This window comes from Centropristis striata, chromosome 4 (assembly GCF_030273125.1).
Source record: "Centropristis striata isolate RG_2023a ecotype Rhode Island chromosome 4, C.striata_1.0, whole genome shotgun sequence".
Taxonomy (NCBI): Eukaryota; Metazoa; Chordata; class Actinopteri; order Perciformes; family Serranidae; genus Centropristis; species Centropristis striata.
The window spans coordinates 35,272,956-35,289,714 of NC_081520.1; the positions used below are offsets into that span (position 1 = coordinate 35,272,956).

General features: G+C 39.8%; 2 protein-coding genes across 3 annotated transcripts in view; one reads left to right on the forward strand and one right to left on the reverse strand.

Annotated features, from left to right (window-relative positions):
- Positions 1-364: 364 nt before the first annotated feature.
- Positions 365-13,789, reverse strand: npat (nuclear protein, ataxia-telangiectasia locus). Of its 2 annotated transcripts, none has more exons than XM_059330776.1 (17): positions 13,582-13,789; positions 12,726-12,844; positions 12,565-12,625; positions 12,400-12,472; positions 12,126-12,166; positions 11,353-11,550; positions 10,784-10,859; positions 9,672-9,798; positions 9,173-9,264; positions 8,597-8,678; positions 8,394-8,490; positions 8,151-8,267; positions 5,069-6,433; positions 4,421-4,521; positions 3,700-3,793; positions 2,219-3,591; positions 365-1,099 (listed from the first exon to the last, which is right to left on the reverse strand). In XM_059330776.1, the coding sequence occupies exons 1-17, from the start codon at positions 13,616-13,618 to the stop codon at positions 1,019-1,021; spliced, it is 4,134 nt and encodes a 1,377-aa protein (XP_059186759.1). In that variant the 5' UTR covers positions 13,619-13,789; the 3' UTR covers positions 365-1,018. The 2 variants fall into 2 exon arrangements, with proteins under 2 accessions (XP_059186759.1, XP_059186758.1); XM_059330775.1 differs by having other exon boundaries at positions 9,663-9,798.
- A 1,026-nt stretch (positions 13,790-14,815) lies between these two features.
- The window catches only part of atm (ATM serine/threonine kinase), a 47,797-nt gene continuing 45,853 nt past the window's right edge, over positions 14,816-16,759 (forward strand). The window contains exons 1-5 of the mRNA XM_059330771.1: positions 14,816-14,920; positions 15,210-15,338; positions 15,470-15,588; positions 16,200-16,339; positions 16,470-16,634. Coding sequence (XP_059186754.1) covers positions 15,267-15,338; positions 15,470-15,588; positions 16,200-16,339; positions 16,470-16,634 — 496 coding nt within the window. The 5' untranslated portion in view covers positions 14,816-14,920; positions 15,210-15,266. The remainder of the gene's footprint in view (positions 14,921-15,209; positions 15,339-15,469; positions 15,589-16,199; positions 16,340-16,469; positions 16,635-16,759) is intronic.

A 16,759-nucleotide genomic window follows, 5' to 3' on the forward strand; every position in this document is an offset into this window, starting at 1 on the left:
CAGATTTGCCAAGAAAGTGAGACACTTACAACACTCATACACGGGTTCATTTCCACCGTGAGCCGTAACAATGTACGTCTAAAACCACAGAAAGATTACATTGCTCCTAAGTCAATACATAAAATTGTTGTTCGGTCCCAGTGTCTATCTGTATATCCATCAGGGTTCAGGAGTGCCAACTGTAAAACAGCATGCTTGAAGGATATCTCTTTTCGAGTCCTTAAAGGACACCTTACCTCACAGCCTGGCCTATATATATAGGCCATTATTGTACTCAGACAGTGAGCAACCATTTATTGAGGTCCACATAAGCGTGCACCACCGTGGCCAAGAAATCAGCACTTATTGAGGAAAAAACACAGAAGATGATTTGTGTGTTTTATTTCATCATTGAATGAAGCCTGAGTATGCATTTCTGATGTGTGTGTGATTCTACGAACAATATATATATATATGCACATATGTATGCAATAAAATATAATCTTCACATTACTTGTTTTTTCAGTTGAACATGGAAAAAAAATCAAAAGGAGAGCTCTTCTTCAGTGTCACTAAAGTACTAGAGAATATTCCAAGACATATTTTTACATCCCATCCCATCAGTCAGTGTTAGCAGATTTTTTTTAATTGAACTAAAGTCAAATATTGACCAAGAAAATTATTTGAGTCACCAATTTGAGCAACATGCACACATTATGTCAAAGTGCCCCAATGTTATGAGAAGGTAGTACAAAACAATGATAATTTAAACAAATATGAGCATGAGGATTAAAAAAAAAGTCCCATGGTTTCCCCTACTGCTGCATCTAAGGATTTTATGCAGATCACCCACATAGGAAACTCATCAGCCAAATCAAAATCCCTTCTTGGCTGAAGGAGACATCACAGCTTATAAGGTTCCCGGCAAGGTTTCTTATAGGAACCATAGGCACTGGTTTAGCAGATGGCTTGATCTATTCCGGTACCGTAATCTATGCAGGTGTTGATATCGTAGTCCTCTCATGTTCTGTGTCTAGTTTCACTCATCATAGTGAAGTGAAGACAGGAACTTATCCACATCCAAGTCATGTGGAAAGCAGTCTGCAAGTTTCTTCCTTTCCTGTAGATTTAAAACAAATGTCATAATTACAAAAAGATGTATAAAAATCCCCCAAACCCCCCTTCATTAAAGGCATTAATAAGCTTTGCAGAAACATTTCATTACCATCTTAATGAAAAGAACTGATACCAAAAGGCAGTTTATCTGGAGAAATCATCACAAATTTTGACCAACAAGAGAAAAACATGTGGCAATGTGTAGATATGATTCTAATTACACACCAAAACACAAGAGTTGGATTGATACGAAAAAGAACGACAACTCAGTTATTCTTAGGTCTTTGTGAATGGTGCCAAAAATGAGGAGATTGGCCTGATGGTGGCACCAGAGACAAGGCCAGAAAGACCTAAATCCAGCCACCCTTCTGCTTATCTTGCTAAGGGCCACAGAGGACATCCTCAACACCAGTCTATTACAAGACAAACATGTAGACAGTTTGACATATTCACACCAATAGGCCACAGAACCTCCAATACACCAAATATGCATTTCAAAAGGGGTTATCCTTTGTATTGTGGTCATTTGAGGACATCTCTCAGACTCAGCTTCTTAATTTAGAAACGAAGCTCAGCTTTCATCAGTCTATGCTGTTTTGTCAGACTTAGGGGCATATTGGTCGTCTTGCAGGTTTGTGAGAGATGTAGCTATTGTCTGCTTGGCATAATGGCTACACCCAGCAAAATATCTTATTCGAGCTAACACAATTAGTCAAATTGGTTCATCAACAACAGAAAACTAATCTACAGCCAATTTTATAATAGATTAATTGTTTTCAGGTGGAATATTGACACAACCCGACCTGCCACTATATCATTTCACTATAACATTTCTTGCTATTCTGCATAAACCTGTAAATTCAACCCCTATCAAATCACTCAGTTTGTCACTGTTTGTAGAGACTCCAGTCTGTAGTGTAGTTCATACACTTCACAGATAAACCAGATAATTTCACAGCAACCACTGCCATTATCAAACAGAATTTTTGCATTTACACATCTGTCCAATGCTCCAGTACATACTCCTGTACATGAGCTCTCTCGATGGAAAATTTGGATAATTGATTGAAAAACAGGGACAGTTTTATACCATAAGTATGAGAAGTCTTTGTGTGGTACTCACCCGGTCTGCATTTTTGCCGGGAGACTGTTTTGACTCTTTCTTTGCACGCGGGCTACTTGTGGGAGAAGACTGTTTGCGTTTCTTAGAGTTCTTTGAAGTTTTGGGTGAATTTTCTCCGACTTCCTTCTGACGCAAGCTGTCCTTCAGTGGAGTGCCTGTCCTGGCGATAGCAGCACGGGATAGAATCATAAGTGTATGAGCAGCCATGTTAATACTGTTTTCACTGCCAGCCTCACTGGCCGGGCTACAGGTGGGGATATCTGGGGTATTGGGTGGCAATAGATGCTTGGGAGTCCCCTCTCCGTCTGTACCTCTCTTCTGTCTGGAAGGAGTCCTGGGACAGTCAGTGGACTCCTGGTTACAGCCTGTCCCAGGAGTCCGGGGTAGACTAAGGTCTGAACTGCTTGCTACAGGCCTCTTGGCTGGGGTGGAAGGAGAGTTAAGGCCATGGATGTCCTGCAACATCTCAGCTGCCTGTTTGGCCAGAGAGCTGGTCTTTGAGGGGGCTTTTGTAGACTTGGACTGAGGATTAGATGCAGGCTGTGTTACTGCAGGGGGGCTGAAGTCTCTTAATACTGAGGTTGAAGATGTTGACTGCTGCTCTTGCAAGCTACCCTTCATTTCATTCTCCTTGTTAGCTGTCACATTTGGCATCTCCTGAGAGGGAGGCCTCTTTTCTGTACGCCCCTCGCGAGATTTGCCAGAAGTCTTTTCTGCAGGTTCTTTCCTGCCGCTCTCCTCTTTCTCTTTTCTACTTCCTGATTTCAGTGCAGAATCAGAGGACGATGACCTAGAAGTACAAGAATCCTTAGCTTTTGCTCCATCACCATTCTTATCATGATTGTGTCTCCTGTCAATAGATTTTGATCTCCTTTCTGATTCTGAATTCTTCAAAGTCTCAGGCTTTGAGGCATCAACACTACTAGTACTTGCACTTTGAGAGTCTTGCTTATGGCTACTATGATCTTGTTTGCGAGAGTTCTTTTTAGGAGGATCTTTCTGGTGCTGTTGTGGAGGCACTGACTTCTCTGGCTCCTTCATGAAACCTGCTCCAGCGTCCTTCTGTCCTTCTGCTGGGCATCTAACAGTCTCTATCCTCCTCTTGGGCTTGTTACCACCCAAAATAGTAGGTTTTACTCGAGCCACAGACTGCGTATTGTCTTTCTCAGCCTGCTGGAAAGATTGTGATGTAGATGTATTTGTAGTCGAAGGTTTGGTGGTCCCTGTTGTTTTAGCAGGTTGTGGTTGATCTTCAGCAGAAGAGTCAAAACATAAAATTCTCCTGTGACTGGGGCCCTTTGTTGTATCCTGCTGGACTGCATTTTCAGGCAACACCGGTTGAACCGACTTACCAGCCAGGTGCTGCTTGTTGCCTGGAATACAGAGAAATAAGGTCAGAGAAGATAGTTGCATGAAAACAAGTAGTTATTTCTGTCACTATACCACAAGCTAGCATTACTCCAAGTTCACTTTTTACTTACCAGCAGGTGTAGACCGTTTTATTGCCACTGCGGGAGACTTGGGCTTTACAGTTTCCGACTGCTGTACCGGTGCTGGGTTTGGTATGGCAACAAGCTGTAAATATAAAAGTGTTGATAAGTTTTCTTGGTCTTGAAATTGCAAGTTTACAACCTTTTGATGCAGCAATGTTCATGATATCACACACTGCACAATTATTAAGTCTTGGATAATGTTTCTATTGTTGGAGCCTTGCCAGTAGGGGGGTATAAATGCAATGTTTGTCTTGAGTAAAAAGCCATGGGCTAATTAAAATTTTGTGAATCGTATCTACCAGTTAAATGTCTGGTGTGAAAGTCGAAATTTTGAACTGAGTGGCAACATGTGGATTCATTCTTTAGAAAACTATCACTTTATAAATCCCATCATTGGTTGGCCATCTTGTTTACTTTGGTGACAGTTAAATATTAGAGTTGGGCTAAAGGAACACTCACAAAGTTGGGGGAAATAGCAGAGTTATGCTTTGGGCATCATGTACTAAGTAAACGTCATGGAAATCTGGCCATTAGATCTCAAGAAACCTTGTCATGGCCCAACATGTTGGTCAAAGAGAAATTTCCTGCATGGTATGGCAGGAGAAAGGTTGGATGGTCACCAAATTAGGGTCAACCCATTATTCTGGTGATGAAATGATAAAAGGAAATACCTTTTGACTACCAACTTATGAACGGCAGAGAAAGTTACCTGGTTGGACATCATCTGGACCTTCCCCAGAGTATTCGACCCCATAACAGAAACAGGAAGAATCAAGGGCTTTACAGGTGATGGTAAGATGAGTGTTGACCCTGCACAAAAAAACAACAAAACATTTTTTTTTTTAAAAAGGGGAAAAAAAGAGACATTAACAGCAAAGACAAAAAAAGTGCCATCTCCCTTAGACCAGGCACAAAACACAACAGATGATGCAAATTAAAAAAAACAACAAAAAAAACACTGCCCAGTTGTAGATGTGAAACACAAACACTGCCTCTGCAGCTGATCATCGCTTGTCTGCATTCATGTATGTGTGGCCATTGCCTCTAAATGAACTTCGCTTAACGATAGTGCTTCCTGCATTTTCTGTCAGATTACCCTTACTCAATACCTTTTCAAACCTTTATTTTTTAATGTTGTGTATTGCTTCACAGGAGCAAAACCTTTTATCACTGCAAACATTAACAAATTAGGGAGAAGCGACATTGTCTATTTTTTGTCAAGTAGAACACAAATGAAACAAAAATAACAAACTAAATATCAAAATCTGCAACTACAAAAACCCAAACCAGCTAATGATACTAGAATGAAATTGAGATAAACTTTTGTCTATTGAGATGACCCACTGTTCTCTCTTACCGGTTGAGAAGCCTCGAGAGGGAGACGGTATGGTCACCCCGTACTGTTTGGTCGGTAAAGGTTGCCCCTTTGCGACACCAGCAGACAGTAGCACCTGTCTGGGTTGAGGATCTGTAGTGGGGGGTTCGGTCACAAGGAAATAACTGGCAGTGGCTCCTTGGATGGCAGGGTTAGCAGTGTCCAGGGGTAGCTGAATAATGTAGTTTGGCTGGGCCTGCGATGTTCCTGTTAATGGGGATGCGACTACAGCCCCAGCCCTACAGCTGAGAGGACTAGCATGTGCCTCAGATCTTTGTAAGCCACTGACGGCCTGTGCTGCCTCATCCAAGTTGGCCTTTGGCGTTCCTGGCCCTCCTGAGGACTTAGCGGGAGAGGTAAGGTAGATGGTTGGTATCTTGTCTCTGGCGATGCTAGGAACCATCTTATTCAAGGCAGCGTCATTTGAAGAATCCTCATCCTGGGTATCGCTGATGATGATCTTCAAAGAAACTATATTACTGGAATCAACTGCGGCCTTGCTTGGGGTAGTGTGGTTGGTGGTTGGAGGATCAAGTGCTGCACCGACTGTGGCGAAAGAGGAGGAGGATGCAGGTGAGACAGGTAACGATGAGGCAGGTGTAGCTGTACGTGTTGTAGAGGATGAAGCGGATATGGGTGATCCAGTTGCTGTGAATGGTGCAGCAGTGGAAAATGATGAAGGCGAGGCATGTGCAGTTGTAACCGTAACACTGGTAGGAGATGTGCAAGAGGCTGATTCAGGTGTTACAGAGGGAGCAACACCAGGTTGAGTGTCTCTTCCACTGCTTGAAAAAGACATATGAGGTAGGTCAGCAGACGGCACTGCAGAGTTGTTTAGTTCAACTTGTAAAGGGAACATAAAAGCAGAAGGGGCTATCAAAGGTCGCACTTTACACCCTTGTGCTTGTTTATGCTCCTGTTTTTTGTCAGTATTAGACGTTGCTGCTGGTGTAGCACATGCAGCAGAGGTAAGAAAAGTTGAGTCACTGGGGGCAGTTGTGATGGAGGTGCTGTCCTTTGTGGCAGGCTCCTGAATGTCCATACTGTCTGAAGGAGGAGGTGGTGTATTCAACGGTTCATCAATATCCATAGGTGTTCCAAAAACACTGTTATATTCTTTTCTGTTTGAGTCCACTGCAGCCGATGAGCCACCTCGGTGCTCCCCATGGCTCACTAACAGTTTGGCTGTACTGTTATCAATTCTAGATGGTCTGCCACTGGGACCAAGAACCGTTTTCTTTAACAACGTAGGAGCGGTAGACTTTCTGGTCTTGCGCTCCTGTCCAGCTCTCATCTTCAGTGTCACTGGTGTTGTATCTGAAGCATTTGCATCTCTGTGTGAAGGGCCTGAAAAATAAAATAACATTATTAATCTCTCCCCATCTGTCTATGGCCTATGTCATGCCACTCAGGCTTTAATAGGTGAATACATTTTATACATTGTCAATAAATCCATGTCAACAGTTAGCGTTGCACAAAAGTAGGATTAAGACATCCAGGATAAGTGAGTGAGCTGAGCTCAATGAATCCAAAACAAGAGCGTCCAGGCTTAATTGCACAAAGACCAAGCCAGAATGAGCAGACACGGATTTATCAAGCCAGGTGAAACCAATCCTGGATAAGTGCGCGCTCGCGGCTCCCTCAAATAGACCCCGCCACCGATCACAGATTCACACCAAATAGTTAATTCACATCTCCAAAAACGCAGTTATACTCTGATTATGAATCAGTTGAATTGTTAATTGAAATGGACTGCAGATATGAGTGGAATTGTGTAAATGTAACTCCATCAGACTGTATAATTCTTTGATAAATAGATGAGCAAATAATAGTAATAACAACTTTAATTTATATAGCGGCTTTCAAAGGCCCCATGGTTGCTTGCTAACTGACTTTATTGAATTTCCTTTTGGGATAAATAAAGTTTATTTTCTTATATTTTGTGTGTGTGTGTGTGTGTGTGTGTGTGTGTGTGTGTAGATTAAACATGACCGGCCAAAACAGACAGACATCTGATACTTATGACAATGTGATGCTGATGTGCCAAAAGATGAAGTATCTCCTTGTTTGTGAAACCTTTACTGAAGTAAGATTCCACAAAATGCTCCATAGCCCTCATTTTTAACAACTCTCCTCCTCTAAAACAACAAGTTACAATATTATGACTTTATTCTCGTAAATGTATGACTTTATTCTCAAAGTCTGTGAATTGTTCTTTTTCTCTGTGGCCCTAATATTCTGTCATTTTATATATAGCCTTATAGTCTATGGGAAACTGTAAATTATTTAATGATTGCAACATCATCTAAAATGATCATTTATCCAAAATGATTGAAATTAATGATCACAAACGTTTAAATACTGCCAGTGGGTCTAGTTCTATGTGATAACAATGTGTAGTGGGCAGTGGAATAACTACTGGTTTCCATTTGTGGTGACTGCTGACTGCGATAAGGGATGAGATTAAATAGATCCTGGAAATTAGCCTGGTCTGGACCAGGCTAGCTCCACAGAATGAATCTCCATGGTAACTTATACCATAACATATCCTACTGTCCCCTATCCCGCTTTTGTGCAACCGGATCACGGATAAGTTGAGCCAGGATAACCAAGATGTCCCGGCTTAATCCCTTATCTTACTTTTGTGCAACGGGCCCCTGCTCTCCAAATGCAATTACAACAACAGCATACATAAACACACATACCTCTCTTGGAAAGCTGTTACAACTGGAAAAAGCCACAGATTTTTGACACCAAAATCATACTCTGTCTTGTGGTGAGGCCGTTTAGAGTAACTATGAAGACCTTTAGTTTTAAGCATGGTAGGAGAACATGTTGAATTAACTAGTTCTGTTCAAGCACAACTAAACTGTTCTCCCCTTTCAATCCCTTTTGACTTGCATAAGAAGTCATAAATCTGACTGTATCTGCAATGTTTTTTCTCTGTACCAAACTCTGAATTTAAGAAACCAGCCTTGCTCTGTATGAGGCAGACAGTAATCAAAGGTAAGATCTGTGTTTTCTTCTTCAGAGAGCCTTCTACTGTATTAGATTGTAAGAATACCTGGATCATCACTCTGAAGTGGCCCGACTGCAGATGAAGGTCCAGCAGTGTCGCTCTCCTCTGGGCTACTACTAATATCGGCATCCTCTGGTCCGCCATCAGTTATTCTGGTTTTATCTGCAAATACACATTACAAACAGAGTCAGTTTTGCAAATTGCTTGTTTTATTACACAAGTGAAAAGAAGGGATTCAGAAGTACTTTGCACAACAAAAAGAATAAAAGTAAAGTAGGACATAGTTACTATAATCGAAGAGCTCAAAGAGGGCATGAAAAGCTGGGTCCGACTCTGTTTGCTCCAATATGTCATGGATAGCATCATCGCTCATATGGATTTCCCCCTGTACCAGATGATATTTGTCAGGAAGAAATGTAAGGACACACAGGAAAATAAGTACAAGTTGATGGAGGAATCACTATCAATGCTTATTTATATATTTCCAGCACCTGTAATCCAAGGATTTCATCTATAGACTGGTCTGTCTCCACTGTACTTGCAGGGGCCTTAGATGTTTGAGGTGTAGGCTCACTGATATTAGAGATAAAACAGAGGAGAAATAAGTACAGCCATGTTATAGCATGATTGCAGTTATGCCATAACTTTGATTACCACTGTAATAAATCATCAATCTATCAACAACTCAATACATACAGTACAGGCCAAAAGTTTGGACACACACCTTCTCATTCAATGCGTTTTCTTTATTTTCATGACTATTTACATTGTAGATTCATCAAAACTATTAATAAACACATGTGGAATTATGTACTTAACAAAAAAGTGTGAAATAACTGAAAACATGTCTTATATTCTAGTAAGCAAAGGGTGGCTACTTTGAGGAATCTAAAACACAAGACATGTTTCCATATGTGTTCATTCATAGTTTTGATGCCTTCAGTGAGCATCTACAATGTAAATAGTCATGAAAATAAAGAAAAACGCATTGAATGAGAAGGTGTGTCCAAACTTTTGGCCTGTACTGTATGCAGTGAAGCAATGTGGAGTTCCAACTCATCACTTACTTGGCAAGGATTTTATTGATGTTTTCAGCAAGTTTCTCCTGTAACGATCTGTCCCCCAGTATCTTGTCACGTGCATTTTGTATCACGAGTTGCTGTGGAGATAAACATGGATTGTGAGGTCACATAATGTATAAAACTTATTGCTTCAAGGATCACAGAGAGATAAAGCTGAGAAATCTTACAGCTACAAATTATTTTCAAGTCTGAGGACAACAGCTCCTTTTACCCCTGAACTCACTACATACTATAAATATAAAAGAAATGTTGAGACCTGTCCTAGGAAAGCTGACCCTGCACAATGAACCAAAAATCAGCACAAAGCCTTTTTGCTCCTCGTCTGGAGAGTCTCGTTATTAACCATACTTGATCAAAAACTGAACCACATTTAATTCAGGTGTCCTAAAAATCAGACAATCTACAGGTATCAGTAAAAATGCTTTTAGTATATTCGTAATTTATTGGCATTAAATAAATCAAATATCCAACATACAGATCTTACAGGAAAGTTCTCATCGACGACCTCTTCAGGTTGGCCTTCTACACTGGGGGCACTGACAGTCATGGCACTTCTACCAGGAACACTGGAGCCACTCTGAGCACCACCACCTCTCTTCCTGGGGGTGTCCCTAAACGCAGCAAAAACAAATTATAGAGGTGGCTACCAACATGCACAAGGTATGGAGTGGTTAAACAATATGAGCAGTCCATAGTGTGATCCAACACAAGAACTCCTAAATTTAAAGTTGAAAAAAACAATCAAAAGTTCTCACAGTTTATCACAATAATTAATTGGTTTTAAGGGATCTAATGTTGTTGTTTTTTATAATACTTTAATTTTTTGAATAAACAGAGCACTGCTCTTACTTACATTTTGGGCTACGTTCAAAGTAAGCATGTGTAAGATTTACAGTGCAGCTCCTAGAAGCAAAATATAAATAAAATCGTACCGAAACTTTTATTGTAAAATTAAGTCAGTAGAGCGCTGGTTTCACTTTCAGGATGTGCTACATTCCTGTTAAAGAACAAATACTTAAAGGTACATTAAGGTTTTTATTCAGTAGGCCTACCCCAACATCTCTATTGCCCCTTGGTGATTGGCTGTTAGTTTAAGAAGCTCTTGATTTGATTAGCAGCAGAGTTTTCTCAGAGGAGCATGCATTTTAAAAGGTTAAAACTGCAGTCGATCTTGTTCATTTATTTGTAAGAAGCCAAAACCATCTTCGTTATTAATCTTTGATTAATTATAATAACAGCCCCAGTAACTAATACATAAATAAATACATAGGCCCTGTGCCTGGCAGACCCAAACAAAACCAGGCCACAGATTTCGCAGTAGACATTTGGACTTGTCATTGCAGAAAACATGACTAATTACATTATGTCAGGAGTCATAAAAGTATGGAATAAAGCCATCCTTAATTTTATTATTTACACATTTTCTTTTTTTCTTCTATCTGTCATGACATAAGATGACATAACATCAATAACATCCTCTTTAGTTCTGCACCAAGGAAGCCCCATTAGCAAGCCAATGTGGGTTAGTGGGACAATGAGGTTGCTAATGAGTTATTAACATGAGCTTCAATATATAGCAATAATAATTATCCTTACCATTTCCGTCGTCCAGGAGACATTGGGCCTGAATTTTGCCGATGTTCAGAAACAGCTATCTGTATAGGTGAATCGCCTGGAGAGGACACATTATATCACACATCAGACAAAAAGGCTATAGCTTGCAAGCATTCAAAAATGTAGACACTAATAGAGCTTTGCAAAATTACATTACATTACATTACATTACATGTCATTTAGCAGACGCTTTTGTCCAAAGCGACTTACAATAAGTGCATTCAACCTGATGGTACTAGACATAGACCACAGGAATCAAGTAAGTACATAACTTTAAGAGCTAACTGTCATTGCTACAGGAGTGCTATATGTTAAAGAAGAAAAGAATAGAAAAGAAGAAGAAGAAGAAGAAGAAGAAGAAGAGCAATTTTTTTTTTTTTTAAATATATATATGTGTTAGGTGACCATGGCTTAACCGAGGTATTGATATTAAAGAAAGCAAGAAAGTCAAAAAATTCAAGAAAGCTAATGGCTTCAACAGAAAAACTTTTCCCAAGTACTTATTAAAAAACAAAAAAATACAGAGAGTACAGCATGTTTGTGGTACTGACTGGGCGTATTAAGTGATCGGCTGACATCACTGATCTGCTGGTGTATGCCACTGCCGGGGGCTTGTTGGGTGTATCTTATTGGAGTGGAGTGGCTGAGCATGCCGTGGGAGGTTTCAGAAACTGGTGAGCAGACGACACCACCAGTTATAGCCAGGACCCGCTGTCGAGCCATGTTTGCCACTCCAATGCGCGAACGTACTGCAATGAACAGTTAGAGGTTGGTAAATAAAAGGTCCACATGCAAATCCTATGCAAACAGAGAACTCTGATAAGCCTATTCATGTAGTATTTCCTGTTATATCTTGAGTCATAGTTTGACTACCGTGTTGGGCGGATGCTGATAATTTTGCACTGTATTATCCACAGTGTTTCCCACATTTTGCAAATTTTGTCTTGTAAATAAACTTTTATTTGCTGGCCCTAGAAATTCCAGTATTCAACAGTATGTTTTTTAAAAAAAAGCTTCTGATAGTGGATGCTTTTTTTTTAGGTAGTCAGATTTTTCTAGTATGTACAGCTGCGTAGGCTGTAAATGCATGCTAACATAATCTACAATTACTTGACCCTTTTAACTGCATACATTTAAAAGGTAGAAATCAGAAATATTGATGGTTGAGTCAAATGTACGTATTGTAATGTAATTAAGGGAAACACTATTATAGTTTCTATACATCAATGTACCGGTAGTAGTAATGTATCTTTTGTCGACAACATATATTAGTGAGATTAAACAATGAAATATTACAATGGCAAAAAAACAATAACAGACTTACCTCTTTGACTTGCTGATATAGATGGGGAATTCTGCAATGACCTAAGTAAAAGACATAAAAGAAAATTAAACAGTGATCACTGCTCCTCAGCGATGAAGATTCAATTCCAAGTCAGCTTTGAATAGACAGAGATTTGAGATTCAGGTTCGACCTTAAGCAGGATATTTTGAATAAGAGCTGTATGGTACCTCATACAACCCCACTTCAAAAAAATATCTCTACTGTCCATTTAAAACCGTTTCAGTGACAGATAATGAAACTTGAAGCTCATTACTTGATCTGGTTAAGTGTAAAATCCAGCTTTTTCCATAATGAAGTCATCATGGCAGGAACCTCATGTTGAGACTCTGTTGAAAAGGACAAGCATGGCATATGAATGAGAATATATATTAACAAATGGTGTATTTTGTAATGGAAACAAAAGCATATATAACCTCACCTTTTGTTTTGACAGCCACATACTCATTCAAGATGGTTGTTAAGCCTTTCCCAAAGACAGACTGTGTGAGGAGACAAAACAATGAACCACAGACTGTGAACATTGTGACATTCACTTAACAGTTTGTGAGAAAGGCTGTCAGAAACAAGCGACACACTTACAAAAACACAAGCAGGAATGGTCCCATCTTCGGTGGTGTGTTCGACATACTCTTTCAGATTTGGGCTCTCATGGATGAAAGCTTGGCTTGTAGCGGACAGTCCCTCCTCTTGAAGGTACCCTGTGAAAGGACATTTACAAACAGCCAGTAAGAAGGGCACAAAAATGCACAAACAGATATTTAGTGAGTCAAAATACACTGTATGTTGAGTGTTGACTACCCAGTTAACAGTTAATGCTCTGGGGTCTATGATCTGCTGTCGACTTTACTCCAAATTACAGCCTTGAAACTTTCTCCAGTTTTTCGTTTGACGTTCCGAGGTCACGTAAAACCAAAGATATGATCGTTTAATTTGATAGTACAAAAATATGTATTCAAGTGTAAAAGTAGTATTGGACGAGGCATGTGTGGCATTTAGTAAAAATGGAAAAAAAATGGGTCTAATCATCTAACACTGTTCCTATAAATAAACATGTTTTTATGGTAGTTTTTCATGTTTAGTTTTATTCTATTTGAATTTTACCTGTTATATGTTCATATTTGTAACCTATATTTACATTTTCAGGTCTTAAACAGTTCATTGAGCATATTTGTGAATTTTATTGTCATAAATAGTAAAATTTTATTTCAGATTTCATGATTTTTGGGCTCAATGTAAATAAAGTGGGTTAAAGTGAAAAAATATTTGTCAGATCATGTTGAAGTTGGGCTGAGAAAGTACCAAATACCAAACATGGGTATCGTAAATATGATGTGGGTAAATAGGCTCAGAGCCCAGAGGGTTAACCTGAACTAAGTACCATTGTTGGCTAACGCTACAGCTACAGATTTGCTTCGTTCAACAACATTGGACTTACCCAGAACAAGCCGTGCGACGTCGGACGGAAGCAACATGGCTACCGATGGTCGATTTAAAGTGTGAAGAATTAGCGAGGTAGCTACATGTTCAGGTAAAGTGTCTAAGAAATCAATTTTACAGCCTCAAATGTGAAAAGACTGTCGGTTATTATTGTGACGCCGACGTCCTGTCGCTTACTAAAGGCGGGGAACTCAAGCACGTATAACCCGGAAGTTTCAAAATAAAAGTGCCGATTGGAATGCTGGGAGTTGTAGTCCCATCCGAAGCGTCAAACTCCACTGTACCATACAGGCAGCTATATACATATCGTCACACTGTTAAAATAATCGCCTAAGTCATTTTTTGTCAAAATTGTTTTTTTTGTGTGCCTAAATCATCTCCTCATGACGCCGGCCACCTATGGTAAAATCGCCTACATCCTCAGTTGATCAGATCATGTGATTTTACCCCTTTGAGATAATGACCTATGTCAAGTGTGTGACTTAAGCGGGTTTATTATGCCTAAGTCAAAATAAAATATGACTTAGGCAATTTTTGAACATGCCTTTGTGACTTAAGCAAGATATGGTAACACTTTATTTTGAAGGTGTCTACATAAGAGTGACATGAGCGTGTCATAAACATGACATGGGATCATAGACTGTATAAAATGCATGGGATATGTCATGAACATTAATGACACTTTGAAGTAACATTAATGTTCATGATACTTGTCATGTCATTTCTGACAGGTCTGTGTGACTATAGACACCTTCAAAATAAGTGTTCCCATATCTTGCTTAAGTCACAAAGGCATGTTCAAAAATTGCCTAAGTCATTTATTTCTCTTAAGTTACATAATTTACAAACAGTGTTATTACTATGCCAATAGCCATCCTTTGTTACATCCTTTTTGAGTGAAATGATCAATAAATGTCATATGTTACACTTTTGGTGAAGTTTTTTTGTGTTTCCTGCAAAGCTTGAAAAAAATGAGTTAGGCGATTATTTTAACAGTGTGACGATATGAACCAGCATACTAGATTTAGCATTACTTTTACGTGCTCTTTGATAATATTTCACCTGACAAAGAAGTAAGTTTGTATTGGTTTTAACAACGGTACTAAAGTAACCGGATACACGTGGTTCTAGCTATGACCTGGAAGTGATGAGGACTTTTCACTGCTGATGCTGGGGCGGGAATTCCCTGCGTGTCCTGCGTGCCTGGTAACGCACGTCAAGATGGCAAAGTTTACAGTAGCACAACAGCAGCAGGCTACAGCAATGTAGCACCTCAGCTAACATCCGCACCTGCATGTGTGACACCTCCGTGTTTGCAGTCAGCACAGCCGTCAGAGGTCAGTGAGCGGACTGAGAGTGTCTGAATGGGTGTTTTTTAATTAAATTCAAAGCTAATCTGACAATATGGTGATGCCAAAGTAGCTGGTTCACAAGGCCAGAGTGAATATAGAGTGTTTAGCTGGAGCAGTTTAACTGGCAGGTAGTCAAACTGTCATTTCATGTCAAAAGTTTGCACAGATTAGTTTGTCAGATGTGCTTTGGAGTATTGCTTATTCATGTAAAGTAATGCAAATATGAGGTGGGTGAATAACAACATCCTCTCTTGCTAACATCCTGCCCTGGCAGGTAAAATAGTCTCCTCTACATTAATGAGAGCTGCGCCCTCATCCACTGTGAAGCACGATGAGTCTGGCTCTTCATGATCTCCTGGTCTGCTGCAGGGGGCTGGAGAATGACAAAGCTACAGAGAGGAAGGTAATCACACCTGCATAAACACTGCACTTAAACTATGCAATTACATATAATGCATCAAACCTTTGTCAGCCTCATTGTAGCCAAGTTTAACCAGTAAGTGTAACAGTTGTTTCCTCTCTTCATGCCTCCAGAAAGAAGCTGAACGCTTCAGACGGCTCCTTAGGAGTCCAGAGGTTGTGCAGGAGCTGGACCGGACCACTGGATCTAAAGCTAAAGGCTCCAAGCAGCTCACATGGGATGCTGTTTTCAGGTAGTCTGAATATTATTGATTTTATACACGTGCAACAAAATGCATATAAAGTTATATAGCATAATACCAGTCATGTCTTCTGTGTTATTTTATGCACACTTATCTTTACTAAAATTTACTTTACCTGCAAAGTGAGCAATTTATCAAAATTTCACACTGTGTTACCTTTGATTGTTAAAGAAAACTTAGCTGTTACTGTATAGTGCATGCTTCTCTTCAATATATATATCTTATTATTGCTATCTCTTCAGTGTCTGGGCACCATTAGGGTGTCCCATTTCACATTTATGTCTTATGATTGTACTTGCATTTTAACTGTTTCATGAAAAAAATGAACTGAAGAAAATGGGGGCTGCTCTTAACAATAGCTAAACTATATCATGCATGCCGGCGCAAGCATGAGACTGCTAAAACCTTTTAAAAAACACTTGCATGTGTTTGCTTTTATATTTCAAATTGCTGATTTATTCCAGCTTTTTCTGCTCTCATTCCATGTTGTGTAAGATATCCTTAAATTGTGCTGATGCAAGACTTTTGGTTTTATTCGGTTCAGTTGTCTGTCAGAGTCAATGACCTTGAGAAATATGCAATTCCTCTTATGTTTTTATCAGATTTCTGCAGCGTTATGTCCAGAAGGAGACAGAAGGCATGCAATCGAGTAAAGTCACAGCAACTACCCTGGCCACTCGGAAGAAGAAGATGGCTGAAATGTGCAGCTTGATAAAATACTTCATTCGCTATGCAAACAAACGTAAGGCCCCTGTCTTTATCAGGGCCAGTAGTAGGTTACTGTACAATGCAATTCAGGTGAAACGGCAACAATTCAGAGACGTTGAGCATATTGTTGAGACTTGAGTTGCACTGTGTGTCTCTCTCTGCAGGCGGTCCTCGTTTAAAGTGCAGTGAGATGCTGAAACATGTGATGGACGTCCTGCAGAATTCATATAGCTGTTCAGCCTACGGAGAGGATTATAGCAGCCTCCTAGTGAAGGACATCCTCTCTGTCCGCAAATACTGGTGTGACATCACTCCACAGCAGTGGCACAGTCAGTGGGATGATCATTTAAATAACATATATTTAAATTTGTAATATTATCTGTTGTTTTTGCATCACACAGTGTTGTTAATGTTGTCTGTTCAGTTGCTGAAGGCCCTTTGTTTATATTTGTGA

Coding starts and splice junctions, on each gene's coding strand:
- npat (XM_059330775.1), bottom strand. CDS start 13,618: ATGTTGCTTCCGTCCGACGTCGCACGGCTTGTTCTGG. Junction 12,845..13,581: donor CGTCGCACGGCTTGTTCTGG/GTAAGTCCAATG, acceptor GTCCTTTCACAG/GGTACCTTCAAGAGGAGGGA. Junction 3,592..3,699: donor AAAACGGTCTACACCTGCTG/GTAAGTAAAAAG, acceptor TCTGTATTCCAG/GCAACAAGCAGCACCTGGCT.